This window comes from Suillus paluster (genome assembly GCF_016628075.1).
Source record: "Suillus paluster strain FC165 chromosome Unknown EDB91scaffold_8, whole genome shotgun sequence".
NCBI classification, from domain to species: domain Eukaryota; kingdom Fungi; phylum Basidiomycota; class Agaricomycetes; order Boletales; family Suillaceae; genus Suillus; species Suillus paluster.
The window spans coordinates 489198-515896 of NW_024537568.1; the positions used below are offsets into that span (position 1 = coordinate 489198).

Sequence of the window (26699 nt, forward strand, 5' to 3'; positions counted from 1 at the left end):
ATCGGCCGAACGGTCCTAGATTTCCAGCGGCACCAAGGCGGGTCGCGGAGGTCAGCCCAAGCTAGCCCAAGCTGTGGTCAGTTGGTAAGGTCGATCAGATGCGAGAAGAGACTCTGGGCATGTACGCGCGGTCATACGAATGCGATTTTTGGGTCCCTTCTTGATACCGAGGAGATGTTGTTACGGCCCAAAAGTCGAAGGCAACTCGCGTCCCGTTAGAAAACGTTTGGGACAGGGACACAACCTGACACGACGCGGGAGCTTCAGGACAATGCCGGGAACAACGGGACCATCCCATAAAATAGCAGGAGAAAACGTGTATCCACATTAGGCCTGAGAAGCGCTCAATAGTTTGGCAAGTAGCATTACTCTGCATGACAATGAGGTAAGGACTGGCCAAAATAACATCTATCAATAGATCTGATGGTGCCATGCTTTGCCATATTCCTGGTCAGAATCTCGGATGCCGATGGGCCAAAGGTGATTTAGAGTTCTGTCTCATCAAATAACCAGAGAAACCATGGACGCGGAGTTGGTGTGGACATCTTTGATTCGGCTTTGACGTCAAGGATGTGCACACGATATTTGATTTGCACAAGTTCCCTGATCTGAAGCATAGTATGACCAAGAGTCAAGACCGAGGACTTACTCCATTATGCCTTAAGGGTCAAAGGAGAGGGCTCAAAGCTACAACGCCGGTGTGCCTCGCCTGTTGTAGTAATGGACGACTCTCTTGATGTCAAGCCAGGGGAAGCCGGATGTGCGGGCCTGAATGTTGAACATAATGCAGAAATTTAGTCAATGCTCCAGGAACGGGACACACCCTATGGGTGACTCAGAACAAGGGCTACTGGGCGACAAAATAACGGGCTGACCGCACCAGAGAGAGTACTCGCCATCAAAACAGAATCGAGTGTCCCGATGGATTAATAAAAAAATATTGCTATTTCGTAGATTCGCAAGTTGGTAGAATAGAATGGTTGAAGTGGATGTTGTTTAGCCAGATAATAAAAAACTAACCAGCCCCATCGTGAAGCGCACAGCAAACAGCCGCTGGTGACATCCTTGAGGTTTCCTCGCAAACTAAAACTCCATGACTCACCTTTATGATGACCATTATACTGTCGCACGGTCTCTCCCGAAGCCATTTCCCAAAGCCGAGCAGTATGATCCGAGGATGCTGGGACGTGAGTTGAATACGAAGGCCCAACTATAGCGCTAGAGTCAACGAATTTCTCACCTGTTACAAGATAAGCAGAATCAGCGCTGAATGCGCAATCCCAAACCCAGCGTTGATGGCCTTGAAGAACCTTCTCTTGTTTGAATTCGTAATTTTGCGATATAGACCATATCTTCACGGTGGTATCTGCAGAGCACGTGGCAAGATATCTGTGTCTCCTTCAGAGACTTAACCAAATTGGTAGCTCAATGGAGCGCACTTCACATCTGGACTAAGCAATACCCTAGTAAGATACTTCTTATGGGCGCTGAACTTTGTTACTGCCTGGTAACGAGGTAGATCTGACTTCTCCTCGTTAATTTTCCAGACGTAGCATTTGCCCTAAGCCGAGAATGTAAATAATGAATCATTGAAAGGCAGAAGATAATACCTTGTTATTTCCAGCAACTAGACAGGAGCCATCTGATGCCAAGCTGACAGACCGAATAGGAACATCGCCTGCAGGCGTCTCCAACAAGGTGTCAATTAACGACAACTGCAACCTTGTTCTGAACATACTAGCTCATGTGAGCAGAGGTTTTCGGATAAATCCCACTGCTTAATGCAACCCGCTTGGTCACAGGATATAAGCTCTCCCTGATTGGGATGGACACAGACATCATTGACTTTGGGAGTTTGAGGGCATCAGCACCAGTGATGAAAGAAGAGATGAAACTTGCCAGGGGCGCCGTTATCATACGTTCTATGCACTTGTGTACTTCTGCGTGGGTTTTATGCGCTCGAGGCTTTAGGATTCATAGTGAGATAACCCACCGAAGATCCCATATTCTGATAGTGCCATCTTCACTACCCGTCACCAACCACTTACCTTCACTGTGGAAGGACACGGAGGTTACATTGTTTGTATGTGCATCCAGGCACGTTAGCTAAAGGGGATAAATGGATGGAGATGGCAGCAAATGTCAGAACGCGCACTGGTGTTGAGGAGGTGCTGGTGATCTCGTAAATGTAGACCTTTTTGTGGATTGCCGCGGCCAAAAGGCGTTTGCTGAGATAAACGTCAGTCAATTTACACATGAGAAAATAGGATATTGGAATTACTCGGGTGAGATGGCAAGACGATTCACTTGCTGAGCCATGTATAAGTCTTGACGATGGAAAATTGGAAAACGTGTTACTCACGCCAGACTCTCCAGACCTTGCTATAGTCCGCGAACAGATTCCACTCCACGCTTCCCAGAACCTGATCTCATGGTCGTAAGATCCAGTGACAAGGATTACAGACATCTTGAACGTAGAAGGGCTGAAGGTGTGACAGACTGTGACCCGTGACGAATGGAAGATTCAGCGCGTTCTCACGTGTAGTACAACTGGTTGTTCAACTTACTAAGTTAAAACACTCAACACTGGGTACTTATCAAAATTTGACCTGTACCGTTGATCGACATGATGCTCCTCTTCGTGGCCCATTTCTCAAGATCCAGGAGGATGGAGGTCCGCTGAGTCGTTGGTATTCAACTTCATATTCATGAGACGGAGCTTTGACGGATCGACTCCGAGGATCAACATGACGATCTGGAGTAGGTGACCCTTGGTCATTTACGCTGCTCGTTTACGGGAGGGAGAATGTTTCGGCGTGTGGCTACTTACCTCTGCGTATGTGCTCTGGTATATCATTGAGCCCGTGCATTTCCTCTGCATGCGCGGCGCACGGATTGTTACGTGTTAGCCGCAAGGCAAGAGGTGCTGTCTTTTGGGTCCTGTACCTCAGCTTCTGAAACCTCATTCATCCAAAATTTCATGACCCTTCAACGGGGAGGCATCGCATTTGATTTTAAGTTCAGGCTCATCGGCATTCTCGAACGGCGAGACATGGACGCATCACGAATCTCGAGATCATCCGTCCGAATGAAATTAGTAAAGCTTTCGGCAATTGTTCCTTAGGTTGCCAGCTAATTAACGTGTCTGCAGGTTCCCTTCACCGTAAGCGACCTCGCTCATTTCCACACAATCCGACCTATCGTACGTGCACCGTTATATGGAACAAATTAGACACGGCCTCGTCAAGTTCTCAGAAAGAAGTAGTTCCCTATCACCGACCGAAGGTGTTGAAGTAATCTGCAGACTCGTATAAAAACAGGAGAACGGAATCATGTCTCTCTCAGCCCACGACTTCTCCAAACTCGACGTTTGTGTGTGGTATCTACTGTTTTGGCTATGAACGCTTTCCCAGTAAGCTACTTCCTACCTGGCTTGACTGCCATCCTGACCAAAATCTTAGAATGGCACTCGAGTTTTTTATTGGGCATCCAGTGGTGAAATCAAGTACGGTACTGTGCGGGCCACCAACCGTATGGCCGATGTAGGGATTCTACGCCATCCTCGAAGGTGTTCTTCTAACGAGTTATCTCATAGGGTACCCAGATTGTGGTGGTATCAGTAGATGGGGAAGGCCACGCACAGTTACCGTAAGTCTCCGCTGATTCATGAGTGATGTCATTGTTAATCACATACATTCGCAGGGTATCCAGCCTCTCAAAAGTAAATTAGCTCTCATTTCCAATGAGCATCACAACCTATAGAGCCCAGTTAGACTTATTTATTGCATCCCGCATTCATGGACCTCAGAATCATCACATCACATCATTAGTACTGTATTCATTCGTCTCGTCGCACGTGTACCTCATCCGTTTGTATTTGGCGATCGATTTCTTGCACTGTACTCGGGGAGATAGATCCTGGATCAATCAATCTGCCTTCCAAGTCGCGTGGCATCATGTGAGTTACCAGGGGATTGGGAACTGATAAATCCGGCGAGAGCATTTTGCAGCCCCAGAAGCCGCATGTCTTTGATTTTCCAATAAACAGTTCATGATTGTCCGGCACAATTGGGGCGACCAGCATAACTGGGGCAGGCTTCTTCGCGGAAGCAAAAAAAACATCCACGTCATTGCTATAAATTGATCGCGGGGGTTGGTTTCTACAAGGGGGGGTCTCGTAGAAAGACATCAGGTTTAGATTAGAATCAAATGATATATAATTCCCTCAAGTGACCTTCTAGAACACCACGATTGAGCCGTTTTTAACCTCAGATACCGTTGTCTTGTTTCTTTCTCCGCTGAATTTTGGGCATCATCCCCGACAGCAATCTACAAAGATACATACATAAGTATACCAGCGATAGGTCAATTATTGAACGAAGCTGTCGGCAAGCTGATACGTAGCAGAGGTTCAATATTACGTTCAACGTTCAACAGGCTAGGCTTCTACCTCACTTTTGGAGAAGTCACTAACATGTAACAAAGAGAAGCAATCGATCGAGACGTCGTTACTGGCGGCAGATCAGGAAAAACTAATTCTGCGTACAAACTGCCAGCATGCGGTACTCACTATGCCTAGTACGTAGCACAGTGGGTGCGACGCCACAATGACTGTCAGACATGTCAAGGGCAATACTGAACGTGTGGGAATGTTGGCCGTGAAACATGTGTTAGACGAAGGCCCCTGGGGCAAGACTGCCTTGTTGTTTTTTGAGAAGTGCGGCTGTCGGAAAAACTCGCAAAAACGCGCACAACCGTGTCCCTATTTCTTTGCTGGCGGAAAACCCGAGGCGTTCACATGTAGGACTGTCCGTCGTCAAAACTTTCTGTAACACATCCTGAATGATCGGATTCCGTTTTACCAAGGGACGTGGTCCAGCTTGCCCACCGGGCGGCATACATGATATCTGAGATCTTGAAATTATGACATGGCTTGGCAATTCCATTGCTTCTTTTTCAACACTCCCAACAAGGTAATTTTAATTCTTTTCATACTCTTCGAATGTCGTCAAGTAACTCGAAGATATTTAACCCATTTAAAAGCACTACTACCAAATCTTTGTTCGAGCTAGCGAACATATACGCCATGGGGCTGGTATATTCCTAATGAGTCAGTACAGCAAACTTCGCTGATAGACCGCGGTTTCAGCTGCAGTACGAGATCGTCAATACGTAGTCATTGGGAAATCAAAACATTCAGATCAGCCTGACTCCAGTCCGACAGGGCAAACAACGCTTTCCGACCAGATGTAGAAGACAAGACTTTGCGTGAATGAAATGTGCGGTGATATCGTCGGTGCCTGTCTATACACCGACAACCTTGGTATGACATTCATGTGAAGAACGTGAAGTTCCTTCATACCAAACAAAATCAAGCCGTCGAAAACAGGACCCTCCAGCACACCAGGAAGTTTGTTTTGCCTCGATAGTACCTCGAAATGTAACAAGCTCACTATGAATCGAATGTAGATACTTCCTTTCGGTCCTGAGGGTGATCAAATATTATGCGTCCATATCTGCCAAGGATAATAGACTTACTCTGACCATTATACTGACTCGCTGGCCATCCTTGATCTCGTTTCCGCGAAAACGGCCTGCTTTCAGTACAGAGTGATTATAGTCGTACCGTACGCTGTCCCTACTCGAACTTTAGTTTCAAATTGAAGGCAAACCAAAGGCAAGTACTTGCCTTTGTAAATAAACACTTCCTGATGGGAGTAAAACTTCGAAGAAGTCTTCTGGGTCGCTGGTCGACTCCATCCGTAGTACTCTTGCTGCGCCAAGGCTGACACCGAGAATCCAAGCTCCACTGGCTTGTATATTATCCACATGTTTGAGAATTTCCCCCACGGATGACAAATGCAAAAGATGTGTTTGTATATTTGGGGTTGGATATAGCCCCTGCAAACGAGCTAAAATGAAGGAAAGGCCGGGATTTTCATCCACCGGCCAGGATGACAAGTGCATCTCACGATAATGTCGTATCACACCATCGTAATGACCCTGGGTTGTTCATAAGCCAAACTCTTGACGATGAAGAAAATGTACAACCTCTTGGAAATTATAGTATGCGTCAGGAAGGAAAAGGTCATCGATTGCATGATTCTCTCGTGGGTGATTGGAAAGGAAGTTCCTTCGCCGCTTCCTAGCTTGTTTGGTTTCAGTAGAGTCGAGTTTAGAGAGTGCGGCAGAAAGTAATGTGCGCTGCTCCGCGGGGGACAGAAACTCTGGGAAAAATTTGAATCCTTCTGGAAGGCCAGCAGACTTGGTCCGTACGAAGGAGTGAATTTCGCGTGACGATGGTACATATAATCTTTTATAGGCAGAGAACATCTCTCACTAGGCCATAAACCTCGGGAGATATAACATGAAGTCGAAGTAGTGGCTGGTATTTAAGTATATTAGTGTTGTCTCCAAGATGTGGTAAGGTTGGCTTGAATTTGAGCTCCGCCTAGACTAGGCTTATAGGCTATAAGGTGTATACCGTACTTGTGCAGTTGCAGTCTGGACTCTGCAGATTTGTTCCACGTTACGTCGTACCTTGCTTACCAACTGCACTAGAAAAGAGATAACTCGTCTGCCATCAAGGTTCGGCAACTTCGCTTGTGTGAATGTCGACAAATCCTCAGGACAGTGCAGAACAACAAGGCAATCCATTGTATGCAGCACTTGCCAGGACCACCACAAGGGGAGTAGCACTGTACTTCTCTCGCCCGGTGCGACTGTTTCGACCAACCAAAGGTTTGTCCGTCTGAATATCTTTCACGGGAGATCTCGTCGACAATGCTCATGAATATTTTTGAGTGAGCGGCTGGCACTCTCTTCGTGGTCATGCTAATAAGCACGGGGCGACTCTAAGTATCCAGTATGTATCCGCGCTCGTGAAGAAGCAAGGTGTAGTACTCTGTTGCGGTTCTTTTATGCCCGTACTTTAATGTTGATAGGCTTTGTCAGTTCATGGTGATTCCAAAACATTTTGTGCCGCCGATGGTCGTAAATGCAATGTTGGGTACTGTTCTATGGACGACCTACACAGAAACATCTAATTACCTGGAAGCGCATCTGGAGACGCATCCGACTTTTGTCGCTGCGCTTTCAGGCGCTGCTGCAGGGGGCACCCAAGCCTTGGTTGCAGCTCCTGTAGAAAATGTCCGTCCTTATTGTTGAGGGTGGCACCAGTAGAGGATGGCCTCATGCATGGCAAGAAGTCTTTCGGGGAACTGAGCCCCCTAGATCAGCCAGTAGAACGGACAATATTCAAGAAATAAGACAGGTGAGGCATTGGATGAAGGAGGTTTCTCAGATGGCTGGTCGGGGGTGGGATGGTTGGGGTTGGGGATGTGCCAAAGACGTTTGCGGTAATGCCCCCATAATGTTCACAACTGCACTTTCTGAGATCTCATCGTTGGCCAGGCTTTGCTGCATTCTTTGTGATATTTGAAATCACTCGTAGAGTGGCGATAGCTTCCAAAGCTGCAGCGCAAGGCACCATCCAAAAATTATCAATGACCTCGGAGGAACACGTCTTCGGCCGCCATTTTCCACGAGCCATTCATGGCATTACCTTAGTGACTGGAGGGGCATCGGCGGGTTTGGCATACGAGATCCTCAGCAGACCATGGGACGTAACCAGGCGCACAATTCAACTAGAACGGTCCCTTCATCCCACTTTGAAACATCCGCTGTTCGTGATTGTGCAGAAAATTCGTGGGGATGGAATAATTCATTTTTTCCGTGATACCTCGACTGTGGGTAGCGAAACAAAAGAAGCATCTACCATTCGGCGTCGGATAAATTCCGGCGTCCGTACGCTTGCTCGAGTCGGTCCATGGGGCTTAGGATTTTTGGTATGGGAGGCTTTCGGACCGGGTTTGTCCTAACAGAACCATGTGGCGAGGATAAGCATGTATCCCATGCAGGCATGTAGTCGTGCAACGTAACCCCGTTTTCTCACCATATTTCTCACAACTGAGTAGGCACCTTGCTGCAGATAGAAATAACCACATTTGCCAGTAGCAGAGGCGAATTCGTGCGCAGATTTCACCAATAGATCTAATAACAGCTCAAGTGTTCTGCCTACGATGTTTCTACATAGCAAAGGGAAACTCAAAAACGGCCGATCGTCTTACGTACGCACGATCTTCGCACTGGTGGCTGTACAACATCAACTTGTGGCGCCACATCAGTAGTATACTATAGAGTGAGTGCGAAGAACCGCGTTTCGAGCATGCGTCCCCTCCCTTGAAACTTCTAAGATACTTATGACCCGTGAGGACGCGAACTTTTCTCCCATTCACTTTTACATCATGATGCTAACAGGGGGACAGATCGAAGCCATTGGCCCATCAGGTGCGAAAATGCGCTGTTCACGCTGTATCACTAGTCTTGAAATAATATAAAGTGAGTCCGTTGAACGATACAATATATTTCGCCACAAGGGGAATCCCTAGGCGCTGACCGAATATCCGTAGCCCTGCATGCTGTGCCCCGAGGAGTAAGTAAGCATCCACTCAAGGAGCGTAAACACTCAGAGTCACTGATTGACGAGTCAGCTACGTAGGGCGTAGCATTCCATTGCCATACAGTATACTGCTGTTGTTCGGTCGTGTTATTTTCTTTCCCATGCGATTTGCGGAGCTTCCACACCTCTCCGGGTGAACTACCGATCGGCAACGACGTGAGTGTTATGGCAGTATTGGAGCGCCTTGCGGCCCTTGCCGCACGGTCTGAGAACACTTGACGCCTGGATCTTTATAGCTCTGTGAACTTCGGCTCTAGGAAATGCTTCCATTGTCACGATGCAACTTCATCTCCAATGGATCAAGAACAGTTACGATAGATCACTCCAAAGTAGCAAAGCTGTTACTTTGCAAGACCAAGAACACGTGGTTTCCCAGTGGTTTCATGACCGCGGCGCTGAACCAGAGATACGCTCCCTGATTACCCTCAATATCTCCGGGATACGCGAAAGACTGATAATGTTATACAGATTGTGCCAAAGTGGATACGAGCACGAGATTGAATCATATTAACATTCAACGTTTGGCCCTTTAGTATTCACCACTGGCCAAGACTTGCGCAAACATGATCGCGAACTATGTTTTGCAGCTGTGATCCGTTTACCGAACGTTCAGCACGAGGAGTCATTTGACCTTCTTTGTGAACAAGCTTAGTAGAGAACTTGCCCATAGACTACTCCACAATCTCGTCCATTCCGTCAATTTCATGATTCACTTTTCGTGATAGAGCTGAACTTGGTTGTCACGATATCGGTCGAAGCCTTGCCCTATCGAAATTGTGCAAAGGAGGAATGTCAACTTCCTGCATTCTACGAATGAGTCACTAGTATGGTGCGAAACTCGGGCATCCTGCATAACGTGAACCGTCTCGTCATGATCAGCTGAGAGCCTGTATGGATCATTTCCGACTTTTCGTACCAATTGTGATGTCGTTGTCACGGCATAGAAGAGTGTTACTCTTGTTCTTGATTGGTATCTGTTCTATGAACATTTCAATGATAACCAGACCGCTGAGCATTTGATTCAACGGATGACATCTGACTTCACTATAACGTATGGCTATGATCCGTAGTGCACGGCAATAATGGAAGAACATAACAGATGCAGTCTCACAACCGTATCACACTTCCGCGAACGGATAAGTTCGCCCCACTCTGAATTTACCGGATGCAAGATCTCCGTCGACCCTTCCATAAATTATAAAATGCAGCCTCTTATGATCCACTCTTTTCTGCGAAAAAGTCCCGTTTATTATCCACGTGTGTTGCCGTGCCCTATTATGTAGACAGTACATAGTAATGTTGTCAATTATGTCCCTGTATAAAGAGTCCATTTGGCTCTTACCTGGTATCGGTGTAGGTGTCAGTGTGGAGCGATAAGGAGTAAGCGTAAAGGTATCAGGGCAATGGGGGGGTGTGCACGATTAGTCGGGGTTAGACCTGCTGGGTGGCGCGAAGAGACGCTGAGAGCTCGAGAGACAATGTCAATGAGTACTCAGCGGGCTTGCGCTGGAGACTATCAAGTGTGCACAGTCACCAATGTCCTTTATGCCGTTATTTACATATATGTCGACGTGACTGTGTAACTCGATGCGTCACCGAATTGTATGTAGTGGAGCAAGTGTGGGATGTATATACTTCGAGTTAGTGTAAGTAGCTTTCGAAATACACGCGACAGGCCTTGCAATTGGGCGTTTCTCTCTGAGCAGAATAAGCACCAACTTGCTATCAGTTCAGCATGTGGTTATGTAAGCAATCAAAGATCAGGTCGAGGAAACAAATCGCGTGTCCCTCTCAGAGTCCCAAGTACTTACTTTGATTGCAAGTCATATTCGATCTAGCAATGCCGCGTTGCACACGGAAAGGATGCAATAAGGAATACGATCCAGCTGCTAATAGTGCGTCCAGCTGCACGTATCATCCTGGAGCACCTGTGAGCCGCTATTACATCTCAACATCAAATCACTGCAATTTAGTCCCGCCTTTAGGTTTTCCATGAAGGCCTTAAATCGTGGTCTTGTTGTTCAGATGTGAATAAACCAGCCTTGGAGTTCGACGAGTTCATGAAGATACCTGTAAGTACTAACACTGGGTCTTCGGCCAGCGCAGCACAGTGCTACACCACTGACAACCTCGATATCAGGGATGCACCGTCTGTTCACACACAGATGAAGCTCCCCAAGTACCTGTCCCTGCCCCTGCTACAAAGACATCCTCGACCGGCGCCAGTTTGACCATGAAGGAGGCAAAAGACGGAGTGGAGATTTATTCGTCAGGTGCACCGAAGGTTGCATCGCCTAAGCCATCAATTCCCCTACCTATGGAAGCTCCTGTTGTTGAAGATGATCTCAGCGTGCCCGTAACTCCCGGCACCATCTGTAAACGCAAGGGTTGTGGTACCGCTTTTGTCAGCGATGAAGTGAATCGAATCGGAGATGGCGATGAAACTATCTGCACATACCACCCAGCTGCTGTACGTTTGATGGTGTCAATGGTGAGCTCGCGTATCGGCTGACTCAAGACCTCAGCCCATGTTTCATGAAGGAAGCAAGGTCAGTCATGCAGAAGTCGCGCAGTTGCGAAACCAAAGCTCTACCCACAGGGTTACCTATGCTGTAAACGACGGGTCTTGGAGTTTGACGAGTTCCTCAAGATCGAGGGATGCAAAAGGGGGCGTCACGTCTTTGCGCCTAAGCAGCGTACAGAATCGCAGGTTTGCTCCCTCTCTGTCACGTCATCGCTTGAATGACTGGATTGAATGTGTGATTTCTTTAGGCAGAGCAGTTCACTGACTGCCGTGTTGATCATTATCAGACACCAAAAGAGGTCCATATTTCCGTGTTCGCCAAACAAGCGGACAAGGAAAAGAGCACTGTCGCGATAGAGGAAAATCAGATCCACGTCGACCTCTATCTCCCTGGATCAAAGCGCTTCCGCCGCACAATCATTCTTTTCGGTCCTGTGGATCCAGATGGGTCTTCGTACAAATTCTACAACACTAAGGTCGAAGTGGTCCTGAAGAAACTTGATACCAGGAGTTGGACGTTGCTTGAAGAGACAACCCGTGACCTCGGCAACATCAGCTTGACTTTTGGTGTCGGTGGCCGGACGGGTACCATCGGGGGCAAAGATCTAGTGCTTGATGAGCAAAACGCAACTAAAATCAATTAGAGGATTGAGGGGAATACGCGAAAACTCTAGTCTAGATTTCTAGTGTAAAGATAAAAATACCACAGCCATAGTTTGAAGCATCCCAGATCATAATACGCCAGGTATTTCTATCGTCTGATACATCTGTATCAAATCACCGTCACGCAAATCCTCATAGTCCTGCAGACTGATCCCGCATTCAGTACCTTTCTTCACCTCCGGCATGTCCTTCTTGTGCTGCTTAAGCGCATCGAGGGCACCCTCATAGATTACTTGGCCATTGCGTACAACTCGGGCACCTTTCGACTTCTCGATGGTGCCATTGGTGACTCTGCAGCCTGCAATCTTCTTTGTCGTCTTCCCTTTTAGGTGGATATCAAAAAGTTGTAAAACGGTCGCCTCGCCAGTAACTTTGGTCTCATAGGTGCAAGGCAGCAATGCGGTGACACGGTCTCGGACCTCGTCCATGATCCGATAGATGATCTTGGACGAGTAAATTGGGACGTGATTCTGTGTCGCAACAGTCTCCACTGAACGCGGAGTGTTGACTGAGAAGGCAACAATCATGCCTATGTGCGCAGTATCAGCATCTCGGCCCGCCGTAAATCATCACAACTCGGGGTCCTTACCCTCAGCGGCCTTAGCCATCATCACATCGCTCTCCATTACATCCCCTACCCCCGTGGATACGACCTTGACGCGAGCCTTTTCATTGCCGATCCCTCCCAGCGCGCCCACAACGGCCTCAACACTCCCGCTCACATCACCCTTGATCACCAGCCGGAGCTCTTTAGGGCCGCCATCTAATACATTCCTCACTTCTTGATTCTTATCCTCTTCCCTCCGGACTCTTTCGCGTTCTGCTGCTCGTGCAATATTAATTGCCTCCGCATCCATCAGAACGGTTTCCACTTCCTTCTTCCTAACCCTATTTGCAAGGGCTTTTTTTACGTCGCCCTCGCTCCCCTGCACAACTTCATCACCTGCGCTCGGAAGTGAGCGCCACCCAGACACGGTGACCGCCATTCCAGGGTATGCAGCCTTAACAGGTGCGCCAGATGAATCCGACATAAGACGGACTTTGCCGGAAGATGTGCCTGCCAGGATATGAGCGCCAGGAGTCAGACATCCACGTGAAACCAGGACTGTCGCAGTAGATCTGTAAAAAAACATGCGGTCAATTGGGGATGACACAACGCATCGGGACGTACCCGAGGCCTTTGTGCATCCTTGATTCAATGACATGCCCATAGGCTGGTCCATCTCGCTCTGCGCGTAAATCCTGTACCTCGGCCATCAAAGACAAGGTGTCTATTAGATCATCCAACCCCTGTCCCGTCAACCCGGACACATCGACAGACGGGATGTCTCCTCCAAATGCCTCCAGCTGTATGCCCTCTGCAAGGAGTGCATGCTGAACTTTTTCCTGCAAAGCACCTTCCGTTGAGCCGCTAGAACAGGGACGACTCGGAAAACACCCACCACATCCGCTTCTGGTTTATCAACCTTGTTGATAGCCACAACAACCCCAAGCTTGTCCCGCTCTCCCTTGATAAGTTCGATAACCTCTTTTGTCTGAGGCATCACACCATCATCCGCTGCGACGACAAGAACAACGATGTCCGTAACACTAGCACCACGCGAGCGCATTGCAGAAAAGGCAGCATGTCCAGGGGTGTCAAGAAAGGTAATTGTCCCACTAGAGGAACCCTGGACAGGCACAGAGAACGCACCAATATGCTGCGTGATACCACCAGCCTCACTATCGGCAACAGATGCTGAGCGAAGGGTATCTAGAAGAGTAGTTTTACCGTGGTCGACGTGACCCATGATCGTAATGATGGGTGGGCGTATGGGAAGAGTAGTTGGGTCAAGATGCGGAACACTGAACATCGCATAAAGTCCACAAGTATATCAAATATCTCAGACCACGTACGGGGGATATATATCAAAAGCAGCCTCATCATTGATGATAGGGTTGCGGCCAAATTCTTCCGCAAGAAGGGCAGAGTAATCGGATGTTAATACTGCAGTAAAGCATCAATAAGGAAGCGGTAAAGAAATGAAACAAGCATGACCATGGTCATATGACGCCTCGGCTGCCATCCCCGCTTCGACCATCTTGCGTTGGAGTAGTGCTGCAATTTTTGAGACTAGGTAGCCTCCATAAAGTTATCAGTTGCTTACTCTGCCGCACGTTTAACAGCCTTGCAAGTTGACCAACAGAAACCGTCGTAGGAATGTATACATCAACGGCTATTTTCTTTGAGTGAACCTTCGCCTTTTTTGCTTTCGAGCCATGCTTTGGGTTGGTTTGATGTATCCGGGAATGGCTAGGAATGGCGGCATCTCTAGCATGCCGAAGCGAGCCTCGATCCTTTACGTTCACCCGCTCAGGACGTCTATTCCGGCCAACATCCAAGTCTTCGTCCACAGCAAACGCTGCAGAGAAGCGATGTCTCTCTTGCTCTGTGTTTGAAACTCCTTTAACCTGCGATGATTCCATTCCCTTCCTAGTTTTGTGGTCTCCATGATGTTCTTCCCGCTGTCTTGGAGGTGGTTCTTGAGACTGCTTCTGAGCCGGAGATGGGCGCGTCCCCATATGAGGCGCTTGGTCTCGTTGCAATTTCTGCCGAGAAGTGGAGCCACGACTAGAAGCATCGGATGCTCTTGTTAAAAGAGCACTCATGCCAGGTCGCGATTGAGGAGTTGCGGGACGAGCCCATTTTGAAGCGGAGGGAGCAGGTCCACCACGCAAAGACACTCCTTGGAAGTCATCAGGGTCACTATTAAAGGACGTTGTTTGCGCTCTGGACCATTTACCCAGGGTCGACTGTGGAGGAAGAATAGAGTCGACGGACGCCCATTCCGAAGGCTAGCGATATCGTTATAACGTATAACGCTGTTGTGAAAAAATGTAGCGGTGCCTACCTTTACTTTGGCTGCCGTTGACGCGCACCTCCGCTGCGTGAGCTGAAGAGCGCAAATAGTGACTTTGCGACGATGCATTTGACGTGCTCGATGCTCGTCAACGTCGGCGTCCAGACCGCGTTAATGAACGGACAAGTGAGATTACGTAACAAGACACTGGGACTTACTTATTAGCGCATACACCCTTCACTTACTACACTTTTTACAGACCATGAGCTTGTTAAGCTGGTAAACCATTGCGTCAGAATGATCGGACTACTTGCATCTAGAAGACTCGTTAACCCGTGTATTGCTTTCCTCCATCCCACACAATGTTTTCAGCGAGGTTACGCGCTTTCTCGGTTTCCCGAGCGAAGAACCGGTTTTGGGAGGAGTTCAGGACGCAAACCAACTCAGGGAACCGTGACATCTGCTCAGGATGCTGACCAACAGGCGTATAAGTCACGATTTACATTAGAGGAACAGCCCTCTGCGCATGATTCGCAACTCTGGGGCTCGAGTCAGAGGACGCCCTCCAGTAACCCGGAGGAGGGTTTGAAGCATCTGTTACTCAATAATAATACATTGGTCATAACAAGGTGTATCTTCTTACTGCAATACATAGAAGGCAAGCTAATTCACTGTAGACAGCTTGAAATGCTCAACATATTCATGGGGTTCGAGCAGTCAAACCGATATACCATTAGTACGTGACTCTTATTTTGCACCATCCAACAGCTGGAATCGTCGAAATTTACTCTCATATTAGCAAACGAAGCTGGTGAATTGCTTGGCTACATCGCTGAAGAGCCTCGAGGCATCCTGTCGATATTTAGCAGACAAATATTCCGCACACATCGTCCCTTTCGTGCTTTAGTTATGGACCTTCACGGGTCACCTATTCTCTGGGTGCGATCCATAGTAGTCTTCCTGGCTGGTCGGAATAAATTCATGAAACCATGCAGATTCGCCGGCCATTTGCGTGGATAAATTCGCGCATGTTTGTTCAACGGTTGAAAGACCTCCACGAATATACACCGGAAGGAGAACCCGTTCTAGACACGTTCGCTGAAGTCCAACAGGAGTGGCATCTTTGGCGAAGACGCTATCATCTCTTTCTTCGGTAATGCAACACAACTGCTCTGTTTGTATGCTTAGTACCAAGACTTGTGTCATAGTGACCAGCCAAGGCGTATTCTTTCCACCACATCTGAGCCGCAGCCCGAGCCTCGGATAGATTCATTTACCCAATTTGCAAAGATTGATGAGGGGCTCTGGGCCTGGCATTTTAACATGCTCGATGTGTGTGCCACGCCCATTGCGACCGTCAACAGGGCGTTCCGCGGGTTTGGAAGGGAGGTAAGTTAGGCATACCCAATCTCCGCATTTCAAAATGTTACAAGGGGCTCAACGGTCTTCTCCGCAGATTTTTACTGATACAGGTTCTGACTTGCCAAACTGCTGAGGTGCTAATCTTACTGACGTGGGCGTATTGCGGTTGATAGGACAATATATCGTGACCTTTGACGCCACACACCCGGACCTATCCGATACAACGCCACAGCAGCCCACGGTGATCAGGAATCTCACTCTTGACGAGCGCGCGGTAAATATATACCACTTGCTCCATCGTTACGATTTTCTAATTCTTTTGCGCGGTATTAATCATCACAGCTAGTGCTTGCGGCGGCAGGTCAGTACCCCGAGTGTTCTGATGGAGTTGACTATTAACGGGTAGCAGTAAACATCGATTACGATTACTTCTCAAGACATTCAGGGAGTCACGGATTTGGGTTCCCCATCTGGTGGAGCCCAGGGGAATGATGATACTCGTGGAGTACTGCTCTATCGGACGACGCTGGCAGAGTACAACAAGTATATTAGTGCAGAAATGATGCGAGACAGCTACAAAGTGACTAGGATGACAACATGCAAAAACTAAGAATGTCAGTAACTCTCCCCAACTTCACACAAGGTTTCCAAGAACAACTTCAGATCGTCCTGATCAATCTCGAGCACGCTGGCATCAAAGGTACTGTGGCGTGACCGTGCATTGCAGCGTTGCTTTGCTTCAATGAATGCTAGACCAAACTCGCTGAAGTGAGGTGAACCATGCACGTCAATACTAACAAGAAGACACGAACGTCCGACTTACTTTCTCCTGACATCCCCAAAGTCAAGCGCTCCCATGATACCGACCACAGCGTACGTTCGTGTCTTTTCATTCAAGCAAGCGACGACAAACGGGAGCGACTTCTTTCCTCTTCCTTGGGGGCCGCCGATTTTTGTCCCTGGGAGACGATCACGAAGTGCATCAACTAGCCAAAGCCCTAGACGCGCCAGAACCCCGGGATGGGCGAAGAGAGCAAGATCAGGCCCCTGTGAGAGCACCACAACGCGATGGGAGCGCATCGTTCGAATACCCTGCTTGTCTATTATCGACGTCCCTTGCCGAATGATGGCACGATGAAGCGACATTGCAAGCGACAAACCGTCTCTTAGGGGTATAATGCTAAACACAATTATTCCAGAGCGCACGTCTCCAGGAGGAATAGCACTTACTCTGTCAAAGCATCATAAGCAGCCCAGAAATTCTTCTCCCACCATGTCCTCTCCTTCCGCTCTTCGCCATCAACGTCTCCATCCCCGTCCCCGTCCTTTTGTCTGCTGCCTACCTCCATTCGCTTCTCCTGCTGCCCTTCCCCTTCCCTTCCCCCTTCCCATAATCTCCCGCCACCAAACCACTCCCCCCCGTGCCGTGCGCCTTCGACCTCGACCTCCATCCTGATACCGCCTGCAACGTCGAGCAACGCACCTACTGCTTCCACAGCGTCCGCTGCACCGAGAGGGGAAGCACGATAACCAAAGCATCTCGCAAAAGACGGATACGTTAGCTCCACCAGGCCGTATTCTGGCGCAATTGAGTCGAGTTTCGCCCGCAGTTGATGCTTCAAGTCAAGGTCCATATGAGCATAGGGTTGCTGCGTCTGAGGAATAGAGAAGCTACGGAGGAAGAGGTTCAGCCACGACAAAAGAAGTGTTCATGAAAGCGCACCCCATTTTCGCGAGCAATCCAGTGAGACGCTTTCGTCCACGCTCTTTCCATATGCCAAGCTTGCCCGCAACATAGCTTGAATGGTACATTGCATCGTACAGGGTCCAATGTCGGAAGAGCATAAAACGTAGCTCCTCAGCTGCACGTACAGAGAGATCGTCTGGGCTCATAGCTGTAATAGCATCTGTTGTATTCGCAGCAACGTCTGGTGGGAGTGGGTTTAGGCGGAAAACTTCATCGTAGTATATTGAATGGTATTTGTCGTAAGTGTCGCGGGATATTCGAGCGGTGGTATACTGGAATGTGAGCCCAAGGATCGCTAGCCTGAAGAATGTTTTCGTAAATCGAGCCACAGGAGGTCAACGAGTGGGTTACCAGAGCAAATCACAGTCCACGCGTTCAAGGACAGTTGCAAGTATGTACATTGTCGCAGACGCACTTTGACCGTACCACGACCCACTCCCATAGTATTTGGCGATAAGTTGATGATATGCATCACGTTGTTCTCGCGACAGTCGGGTAGATTGCTTGATCATGAGCTTAATAAAGCAATAACGCGTTGGGTGAAGGCTGAATGATGGCTCACGTCGTCCAGCTTCCGTCGCTTTTCTTGACTTCGATCTCCGTCTCCCAACGATCTCCGCTTGCCCGTGGGGCCCCGTTCCGAGAACTCATTATCATTGTCATGATCATCCTCTTCATGTGACAGAGCGCCATCTTCATCGTCCAGCTCCGAGTCCTCGTCAGAGTCGGGTTCAGGTTCGTACTGCATTCAAGTCAGTGGGAGCGGCCGTGTAGCGATCATTACATTCACCGTCAGGGCTTCCCAAGCCTTCCTCTCCTCTCCCATATTCTCTGCTTCACCATCATCCCATACAATAAACCTCTCGCCATTCTCACCACCGGAAAACATGTTCGCAAGGTTCTGTGGCCGGTTTGAGTCTATGACGTGCACTGTAAGCTTCATGTTGAATTCGCCGAACCAATTCTCGGACGAAAGGTCAAGAATAGCACCCATATTCAATAGGATGAGAGTGTGTAGCTTTCGAGTATTCAGCTAGTCGGTGTACCTTTGACGACAGTACACACACCTCGGCAAATGTAATCAGCTCGTCTTTCATGCGTTCAAGGTCGGCCGGACCCGAAGAAGGGATTATTTTGTGTGTAACATCATCCTGCTTTAGGAGTTCCGCAAGTATTTTCGCTGCACACAATGCGTCGACATCGGGAGCAACGAGGATTACGACAGACGAAGCAGATGCGAGCGGCGAGCGGCGGTGTGCCGCAAGGATGTTTGCATAAGCCTCAGCGTAGGCAGGACGTGAGGCGGATGCTAGGTGTGGTGGCGGAAGAAAGACCATAAAACCGGAGACGCGTGTGGAGAACGAGTAAGTACGTGTCTTGGAAGCGGTCGGAACAGACTGACGCGACCGTGACGCGTCGCGTACTGTAACGATGACACGTGCAGTCACATCATGTCAATGTCACGGAAGACACAAACATATACAAAGCACAATAATATTCATTCAACATGATACAACGAGCAACATGATGAGATATGATAGCTACATCGTGTTTCCATGGACAGTCCAGCAACATATAGGAGAAATATCAAGCAATAATGCAAAAAGAGGAACAGCGAGAATGAGTCACTGGTGATGAAGAATAAAGGATGATATGTGGTGAGAGAATACAATGAAATGAGTGTTGTTGATCATGAATGGTGGTGGAAAAAAGTGATTTCAGCAAGTGCAAGAATTGAAGAGACGATGCTAGAGGTTGTGATGAAAAGGACGGTCCACCTTTTACCGGAACTAGTGGACCTCCAATTTCTAGTTATGACACATCCATTTGTGTTTTGTTCCTTGCTTTTGACCTCGTCTGTTCTTCCATCACAGTCTTGTAATCTATCATTTGCCTTGTTCCTCCTCATCAGAGCTTTACTTGTGCTCTCACAACAGACTTAGGGTGTTGCTGACAATAGGTCAAAAGCAATTTTAATGCCAGAAATCACCTTTCTTATCTACCCCTATCATGTCATCGAACAATAACTCACTTGACACTGATCAAAACATGTCTTCTCCTAATGGCGCTGATGGAGGTGCCCTACTTCAGCTTCTTACCCAACTGGTTCAGGGACAGCAAGACTTTGGGCAAGCTATCACCTAGGTCTTAGCTCAGCCTACACCACCACCAGCAGCGGTACAAACCCAAACTACACCAATGCCTAAGGCATCTATTGCTGAACTGGACACTTATGACAAAAGCTACAAAAAATTTGATGCGTTTATGAGTCAACTTTTCTTGTTGTTCTCCAGCAAGCCGTCGGTCTATGCTAATGACCAGATGAAAATTATTATGGCCCTTTCTTTTATGAAAAAGGGGTTTGCCAGCACCTGGGCAACTAATATCACAAGGTGGTTGAGGGAAGGTGGCCTAACCTTCTCTGGTTGGGCATCCTTTGAGAGGAAGTTGAAAGAGGTGTTTGATGACCTGAATAAGAAGCGGGCTGCACAGGTAAAACTTCATGTATTGAAGAGATCCCCAAGGCAGTCAACCGATGAATACTTTGCTGAGTTTGATCAGCTCGCTATGATTGTGGGATTCAATGATGAAGCCCTACTTGACATTCTCCATCAAAACCTTGATAGACCTACATTCAACGCGATCATATCGGCACCACAAGTTGATTGAACCTTGGTTGGGTGGAAGGACTATGCTAAAAAGTATGATAGGAATAAGAGAGCGAATGAAAGAAGTGACGGAGAAGTGACGGGCAGAAGGAGGATTGGAGAAGGATGGGCTGGTCCAGGCTGGATTAGAATGGGAGGCTTACCGGGTATGGGACAAGGCTCTGGAAATCCAGGGACTGGGATGGGGACAACTGGTACAAATCCTAATATGGGGGGTCAAATGGGCATGGGCACTAATATAGGCGGCGGACATACCTTTCCTGGTTGGGGCAAACCAATGGACATTGATCGACAACAGGGATGGGTAGGACTGCTCAAATGCTACAATTGTAATTGTGGAGAGCTTGGGCATATTTCTCGCAACTGTTCTAAGCCACGGGGCTGGAATGCTATGAGGGTGGTCTTTGAAGGGTTAACCAAAGAACAGAAGGGAGAGGTAGCGGAGATCTTTAACTTATGAGAGAGGTCTGAAGAAAAGCAGGAGGGTTTTTGAAGGTGTTGGGAGAAAAGGGTGCAAACTCACCAACAAATTGTATGATAAGTGCTGAATCAATCAATGAAACTTGCAGTTCAGACTCCCAAGCACCCAATCTTGCAGATAAATCAAAAAACAACTTGCAGAAAAAGAATCAGTGAAGAAAAGAAAAGAAATGAGAGGCTAAAAGGGAAGAGTTGAAGAAAGAACAGATGATGGAAGAGGAGAGGAGGAGGAGGAGGAGAAAAGGCTCATTACTATGGGCCCTTGAGATGCTCTCTTCTAATGATGAAAAGGCATTGAAGACTTTATGACAATGGACAAATCATCAGCGGACCTCTGAGATCACTTTTGATCTATTAAGTCGACTTTGTCAAGTTGAACCCCCTATACAGAAGGACATTCTTCGCAAGCTAAAGCATCCTTGAAGCTGGATTCATAAAATCAGTCAAAATGCCGTTATCACGCCTGTCATTATTTGTACTTTGGATGACAAATGCACTTTTGATCTCCAAGCACTATTGGACAGCGGAGCTACAGGCTGTTATATTGACGAAGGCTTTGCCCAAGCCAAAGGCTTGAACCTTGAAACACTTCCTCGACATATCCCTGTCTATACGCTGATGGTTCGCACAATGAAGGTGGACCAATATGAGCGGTGGTAAAGTTACGTCTTCAGGTTCAAGATCATGTTGAAACTTTCAGCTTTGCTGTCACCAACATGGGGAAAACTGATCTAATCATTGGATTTGACTGGCTTCGTAAACACAACCCTTCTGTTGACTGGCATACCGGCAATATTACCTTTAATCGTTGTCCGCTTGCTTGCCATGTGTCATGAATGTTACCAACTGCATCTAAATTTCGATTATCAAACCCTAAGTCACCTATCCGATAAGATTAGATTAGATAAGATCCCTGATAAGATAAGATGGATAACTGATTAACGATCACTATCTTCACATCACATCTATACTACATCAACGTCATCCATCTATATCCGTGACCCTAGACATCCGAAGTCATCACATCCTTAGAAGTCCTACGATTAGGCAACCAGCTACATCATAAGCATCTACACGCCTCTATGATCGAACCATAACCGAGAGTCCTTTACGAGCCATCTCTCAAAGAGTCATCATCCTTTCACATCGCAGACCTTCACTTCCCACACATGACATGTTAAGAGTTACCTCTGTCATTCACCGAACCTCTTACATAAGAACCTGTTGCACAGTCACAGCTAAGAACCCTGAACCCCTATCACAGAAGTGCCACTCATAGAGAAGCATGCTCATTACCGAAGACCCTGGAGAAACCCCTAGATCCGATCGTACCCGATACATCTCCAGATCCCATCTCTTATCGAGATCCTTAATCACCACTCGAGACTTCTTGTCACAGAACTCTCTCACCCGTCTTCATATCCGCCCACCCTGAATAGAAGCAGTACCCTGAGACCCTGCTTAATCACCGATACCCCTAAACCCTATGGACCCTTTCTTGTAGTTGATTGGTTGGTAAGAAGCCCTATACCCTAGGTGCAATGTTATGACTGTATATAGATATATCACCACCTTTCATACTCAGATATCTCCGCCTAGAGAGTAGTATATAGTTTAGGTTGTAGTCAGTAGTACTCCTTAGACTTAACCTCTTCGTTCTTACGTCATCGTAGACCTAGATGTTCCCTCTCAATACGATCCCCTTGTTTTATCATCTCTCAGACGAGTCCTGTGGTGTGGTCCGATCTCCAGACACCTACTAGTTAGGTTAAGGGACGTTGGTCATAACACCATGCTACACTTGGGGATCAATTGCGGGAGCCAGAGGATGAACTAGTGAAAAGGAGACGAAAAGAACAGTTGGAAGCGGGAGATTGTATTTTCGTAACGAAGTTTGAGATTGAAAGTCTTGATGAGTGGCATTATTGGGAGAAAGCAAGAAAGCGGATGAAAATACGAGCAGTGGAGACACAATCACAGAAATTAGCAGAGCAAGCCCTCAAGTCAGGGAAGAAGGTATCATTGGAGGAGTTACTTCCTAACCATCTTGAAGATTTCACGCCAGTGTTTGAGAAAGTATTGTTTGACCAATTACCCGAACATCATCAATGGGATCATGCTATTGAACTCAAACTGGAAGTCAAACCATTCAATAGCAAGATCTATCCATTGAGTCTAGTTGAGCAAATGGAGTTTGACAAATTTATCAAAGAACACTTATGCATGGGACGAATAAGGCCTTCAAAATCTCCCATTGCATCACCTTTCTTCTTTGTCAAAAAGAAGGATGGTTCCTTACATCCAGTCCAAGATTATTGCAAGTTAAATGCAGCAACTATCAAAAATTGGTATCCTTTACCTCTCATTTTGGAAATTGTGCACAAACTCCATAATGTGCACTATTTCACCAAACTCGATGTCTGATGGGGATACAATAATATCCGAGTCTGCAAAGGAGATGAATGGAAAGCTGCATTCATGACCAATCATGGTCTTTATGAACCTTTAGTAATGTTCTTCGGCCTCACTAACTCCCCTGCTACCTTTCAGACGATGATGAATGACTTATTTCGCAAGCTCATTAGCCATGGTGTTGTAATCGTGTATATGGATGACATACTCATCTTTACCGAATCCCTTGAGGAGTGCCAATGGGTCACATGCGAGGTCCTTCAGATTCTCTGCGATAATCATCTATATCTCAAAGCTGAGAAGTGCGAGTTCGAAAAGACGGAGATTGAGTACCTTGGTCTTGTTGTTCGACATGGGGAAGTATCTATGGATCCGATCAAAGTAGAAGGGGTGAAAAAATGGCCTCATCCAACCACTAAATGGGAACTGCAGCAGTTCCTGGGATTTGTCAACTATTATTGGTGTTTCATCCAAGGTTTCGCTCACATTGCCCATCCGCTACATCGCTTGACCGGTAAAGAGCTATGGCATTGGGGAGTGGAGGAGGAGAAAGCCTTTCAGGGTTTGAAGTCTGCTATCACGACAGCCCCTGTCCTCATCATGCCAAAGGACAACGCACCATTTCAAGTTGAGGTGGACAGTTCAGACTATGCCACAGGTGCTGTCCTTTCACAATTACATAATGACGGCAATTGGCATCCAATTGCATTCCTCTCGCATGTGCTTTTGGATGTCAAACGTAACTATGATATCCATGACAAAGAGCTTCTTGCTGTCATGCACTCCCTTGATGAGTGGCAACATTATTTGATGGGCGCTCGACATACCTTTGACATTCTAACTGATCATAAAAACCTCAAATATTTCACAACAATGAAAAAGCTGAATCGCCACCAAGCATGATAGGCATTACAATTAGCAGAATATGACTTTCGACTTACTCACAAACCCAGTCACAGTCATGGAAAACCTGATGCCCTCTCGAGATGAGCAGACCATGGAAGGGGGGAGGAAGATAATGAAGGTCGAGTTTTGTTGAAAGAAGAGTGGTTCCAAGCAGTGACAACAGAAGTAGAGATGGAGGGTGACGAAATTTTATCCAAAATCCGAGCATCAAAGAAAGTTGAGGGGTTTGTAAAAGAGGCAGTATGAAGAGGTGAGGAAGGTTGGAAGACCAAAGAAGGGTTAAATCTATGGAAAAACCGGATCTATGTGCCAAACGAACAGTCCCTTTGAGATCAAATCATCCATACTCACCACGATTTGCCAATATCCGGCCATCCTGGACGTTTCAAGACTGCTGAACTTATTTTACGAGCATATTGGTGGCTGCAACTTCACGCAGATGTGACATGTTATGTGAGTGGCTGTGAAAGATGTCAGCAAACCAAAATGTTCCCTGCAAAGCCATTCAGACTCCTCGCACCCAATCCAATACCAGATCATCATTGGCAATTCATGTCTGTGGACCTTATAACTCAACTCCCTCAGAGCAGAGGGAATGATGCTATTCTTGTTGTTGTAGATCACTTATCCAAGATGATATGTCTCACACCAACAAATGGGGAACTGTCTTCTGAGGGATTAGTGCGCTTATATCAGGATTGAGTATGGTAAGACTTTGGCATTCCAGAGCGGGTCATTAGTGACCATGGATCGCAGTTTGTTTCCAACTTTATGCACGACCTTAATCAATTACTCGGGATTCAAACCAATTTGTCAACTGCATACCATCCACAGACAGACGGACAAACAGAAAGAATCAACCAGGAAGTTGAGCAGTACCTTCACCTATTCACTAATTACCATCAGGATGATTGGGCAGAATGGCTGCCACTTGCCCAATTCAATTATAATGACAAAGTCCAGACTTCCACTGGTTACTCCCCTTTCTTTCTCAACTATGGTTGACATCCTCGGAAGGGGATTGAACCCCAAGCCTGAGTCAAAGTGGAAAGCACAGATGTTTTTGCATCTTGTATGCGCCACCTTGCCGAAGAAGCTGCTTTAGCTCTAATGAGAACAGTGGAAGACATGAAATGTTACTATGATGAACGTTGTTGTGAAGCTCCAGAATATCAACCAGGAGATTTAGTCTATCTGGAGGGCACCAATCTAAAATCTGATCGCCCTTCGAAAAAACTTAACGATTGTTGTTTCAGTTCTTTCAAAATTCTTAAGAAGGTCGGTGTTAGGTACCATGCCGGCTCAAGAAGCAGAGGGGTTGGGGCTTGGCTTCAGCTCTTGCGCTGCGCCCTTAGCTGAGTACATGCCCCAAATTTGGAGCAGGTCCGACATTGTCTGACGGTAGGACGAGTAGACTGCTTAGGTCCGCTTTGAGGGTCGGAAGGTAAGAGCTACTAGCGGCGGGCTGACTAGGAGTGGAGCGGAGAAGGCGGAGGATAGTGCAGAGGGTGGATAGGAGCAGGGGGAATATTTGATAGGGGCAGAGTAGTAAGGAGAAGGCTTAGAGCATGGCTCTAAGTCAGAGTGGAGGGTCAGAGGTGACAACAAGATGAAACTTGTGTCTGGAGGAGGCAAGGTCCTACTGAGAATTCTCATAAGTAGAAACTGCAAGAAGACAAGTAATATTAAGACTGGGGAAAATATCTAAGTGCAGGATATGTTATATACTTCTAAGTATGAGGCAGTGATCAGGATAACTATGTTGTAAAGCTATGTACCAAGGATGTAATTTGTAAGTACTTACACAGGCGAAGACATAAGTTGGAGCAGATATCAATATGTATGCGTTGGATCAGTGATTGAGCGGTAAAAGGAACTACCGGTGATCCGGAAGTGAGGGTCTATGTACTGAAGGGGAAGTACATGTCCAAACAGGGAAAGAGGTTCCAGTTGAATGGAGACGTTATGGAAGGGGACTGGTTGGGTGGTCGAGCGGAAGCATAGGGGCGGATGTGGACAATGATTGGACAGAGCAGAGGTGGTCGGAAAGCGGAGCAGATATTAATATCAGGGTGGTCGGATCAGGTATATGACAGTCGGAGAATGTGCCTATAAACTTGATCTACCACATACATGGAAGTGCATCCATCCAGTTTTCCATACTACCCTTTTATGTCCCTTTACACCATCAGTTTCCCCATTACAGCATCGGCCCTCGCTGCCACCACTGATAGATCTCAGAGGCACACCAGAGTGTGAAGTTGAAGAAGTATGAGATAGTAGAGAAAGATGGGGAAAAAGAGAGTTTCTTGTTAAATGGAAAGGTCAGCCGTGTGAAGAAAGTACATGGAAACTGGAGAGAAACCTGAGGAATGAGTATGGGACCAACAAAGCCTTTCAAACATTCCTAGTGTGCAATCGAGAATGTCTCACCATTCAAATACCGTGCCAGGAACATTGGAGATATTCTATGCTGAATCAAGGAGTATATGATTGGAAAACAAGAAGGTTTAAAAGGATGGTTGATGAGGACATTGACCTTCAGAGGGGGTAATGTGATGAAAAGGACGGTCCA

The 26699-nt window shown here is 47.2% G+C and overlaps 7 protein-coding genes across 7 annotated transcripts; 4 read left to right on the forward strand and 3 right to left on the reverse strand.

The window, feature by feature from the left end:
* Positions 1-1015: 1015 nt before the first annotated feature.
* EDB91DRAFT_1235525 (WD40-repeat-containing domain protein) lies at positions 1016-2467 on the reverse strand (the record flags this gene model as incomplete). Its single annotated transcript, XM_041321331.1, has 10 exons — positions 1016-1053; positions 1103-1180; positions 1241-1389; positions 1440-1561; positions 1611-1688; positions 1739-1845; positions 1900-1940; positions 1994-2106; positions 2156-2228; positions 2334-2467. 10 exons carry the CDS (start codon positions 2465-2467, stop codon positions 1016-1018), a joined length of 933 nt encoding a protein of 310 aa, XP_041180994.1.
* Positions 2468-5954: 3487 nt separating this feature from the next.
* On the forward strand, positions 5955-7880 carry EDB91DRAFT_1235527 (uncharacterized protein; the record flags this gene model as incomplete). The annotated part of the gene is given in 6 exon segments (XM_041321332.1): positions 5955-5978; positions 6630-6741; positions 6805-6896; positions 6955-7149; positions 7169-7358; positions 7414-7880. The coding sequence occupies 6 exon segments, from the start codon at positions 5955-5957 to the stop codon at positions 7878-7880; spliced, it is 1080 nt and encodes a 359-aa protein (XP_041180995.1).
* A 2481-nt stretch (positions 7881-10361) lies between these two features.
* Positions 10362-11689, forward strand: EDB91DRAFT_1244779 (chord-domain-containing protein; the record flags this gene model as incomplete). Its single annotated transcript, XM_041322458.1, has 6 exons — positions 10362-10451; positions 10507-10593; positions 10662-10991; positions 11047-11070; positions 11121-11231; positions 11294-11689. The coding sequence occupies 6 exons, from the start codon at positions 10362-10364 to the stop codon at positions 11687-11689; spliced, it is 1038 nt and encodes a 345-aa protein (XP_041180996.1).
* Positions 11690-11776: 87 nt separating this feature from the next.
* On the reverse strand, positions 11777-14677 carry EDB91DRAFT_1244780 (uncharacterized protein; the record flags this gene model as incomplete). The annotated part of the gene is made up of 8 exons (XM_041322459.1): positions 11777-12237; positions 12298-12827; positions 12880-13094; positions 13151-13553; positions 13605-13695; positions 13747-13806; positions 13856-14543; positions 14600-14677. 8 exons carry the CDS (start codon positions 14675-14677, stop codon positions 11777-11779), a joined length of 2526 nt encoding a protein of 841 aa, XP_041180997.1.
* An 86-nt stretch (positions 14678-14763) lies between these two features.
* Positions 14764-16756, forward strand: EDB91DRAFT_1111877 (Scramblase-domain-containing protein). Its single transcript, XM_041317771.1, has 9 exons — positions 14764-15177; positions 15226-15284; positions 15348-15487; positions 15544-15701; positions 15757-15937; positions 16005-16020; positions 16084-16184; positions 16253-16271; positions 16320-16756. Exons 1-9 carry the CDS (start codon positions 14846-14848, stop codon positions 16400-16402), a joined length of 1089 nt encoding a protein of 362 aa, XP_041180998.1. The 5' UTR covers positions 14764-14845; the 3' UTR covers positions 16403-16756.
* EDB91DRAFT_1197683 (CDC45 family) lies at positions 16252-19045 on the reverse strand. The gene is made up of 8 exons (XM_041320611.1): positions 18725-19045; positions 18448-18675; positions 18220-18399; positions 18009-18160; positions 17634-17957; positions 17141-17581; positions 16734-17090; positions 16252-16673 (listed from the first exon to the last, which is right to left on the reverse strand). Exons 1-8 carry the CDS (start codon positions 18992-18994, stop codon positions 16526-16528), a joined length of 2100 nt encoding a protein of 699 aa, XP_041180999.1. The 5' UTR covers positions 18995-19045; the 3' UTR covers positions 16252-16525.
* An 811-nt stretch (positions 19046-19856) lies between these two features.
* EDB91DRAFT_1079098 (uncharacterized protein) lies at positions 19857-20786 on the forward strand (the record flags this gene model as incomplete). Its single annotated transcript, XM_041315091.1, has 2 exons — positions 19857-20150; positions 20346-20786. 2 exons carry the CDS (start codon positions 19857-19859, stop codon positions 20784-20786), a joined length of 735 nt encoding a protein of 244 aa, XP_041181000.1.
* Positions 20787-26699: the final 5913 nt, after the last annotated feature.

Coding starts and splice junctions, on each gene's coding strand:
- EDB91DRAFT_1111877 (XM_041317771.1), top strand. CDS start 14,846: ATGATCGGACTACTTGCATCTAGAAGACTCGTTAACCCGTGTATTGCT. Junction 15,178..15,225: donor AATACATTGGTCATAACAAG/GTGTATCTTCTT, acceptor AATTCACTGTAG/ACAGCTTGAAATGCTCAACA. Junction 15,285..15,347: donor GTCAAACCGATATACCATTA/GTACGTGACTCT, acceptor CTCTCATATTAG/CAAACGAAGCTGGTGAATTG.
- EDB91DRAFT_1197683 (XM_041320611.1), bottom strand. CDS start 18,994: ATGGTCTTTCTTCCGCCACCACACCTAGCATCCGCCTCACGTCCTGCC. Junction 18,400..18,447: donor AGGCTTGGGAAGCCCTGACG/GTGAATGTAATG, acceptor ACTTGAATGCAG/TACGAACCTGAACCCGACTC. Junction 17,958..18,008: donor GTGGACTGTGATTTGCTCTG/GTAACCCACTCG, acceptor AACATTCTTCAG/GCTAGCGATCCTTGGGCTCA.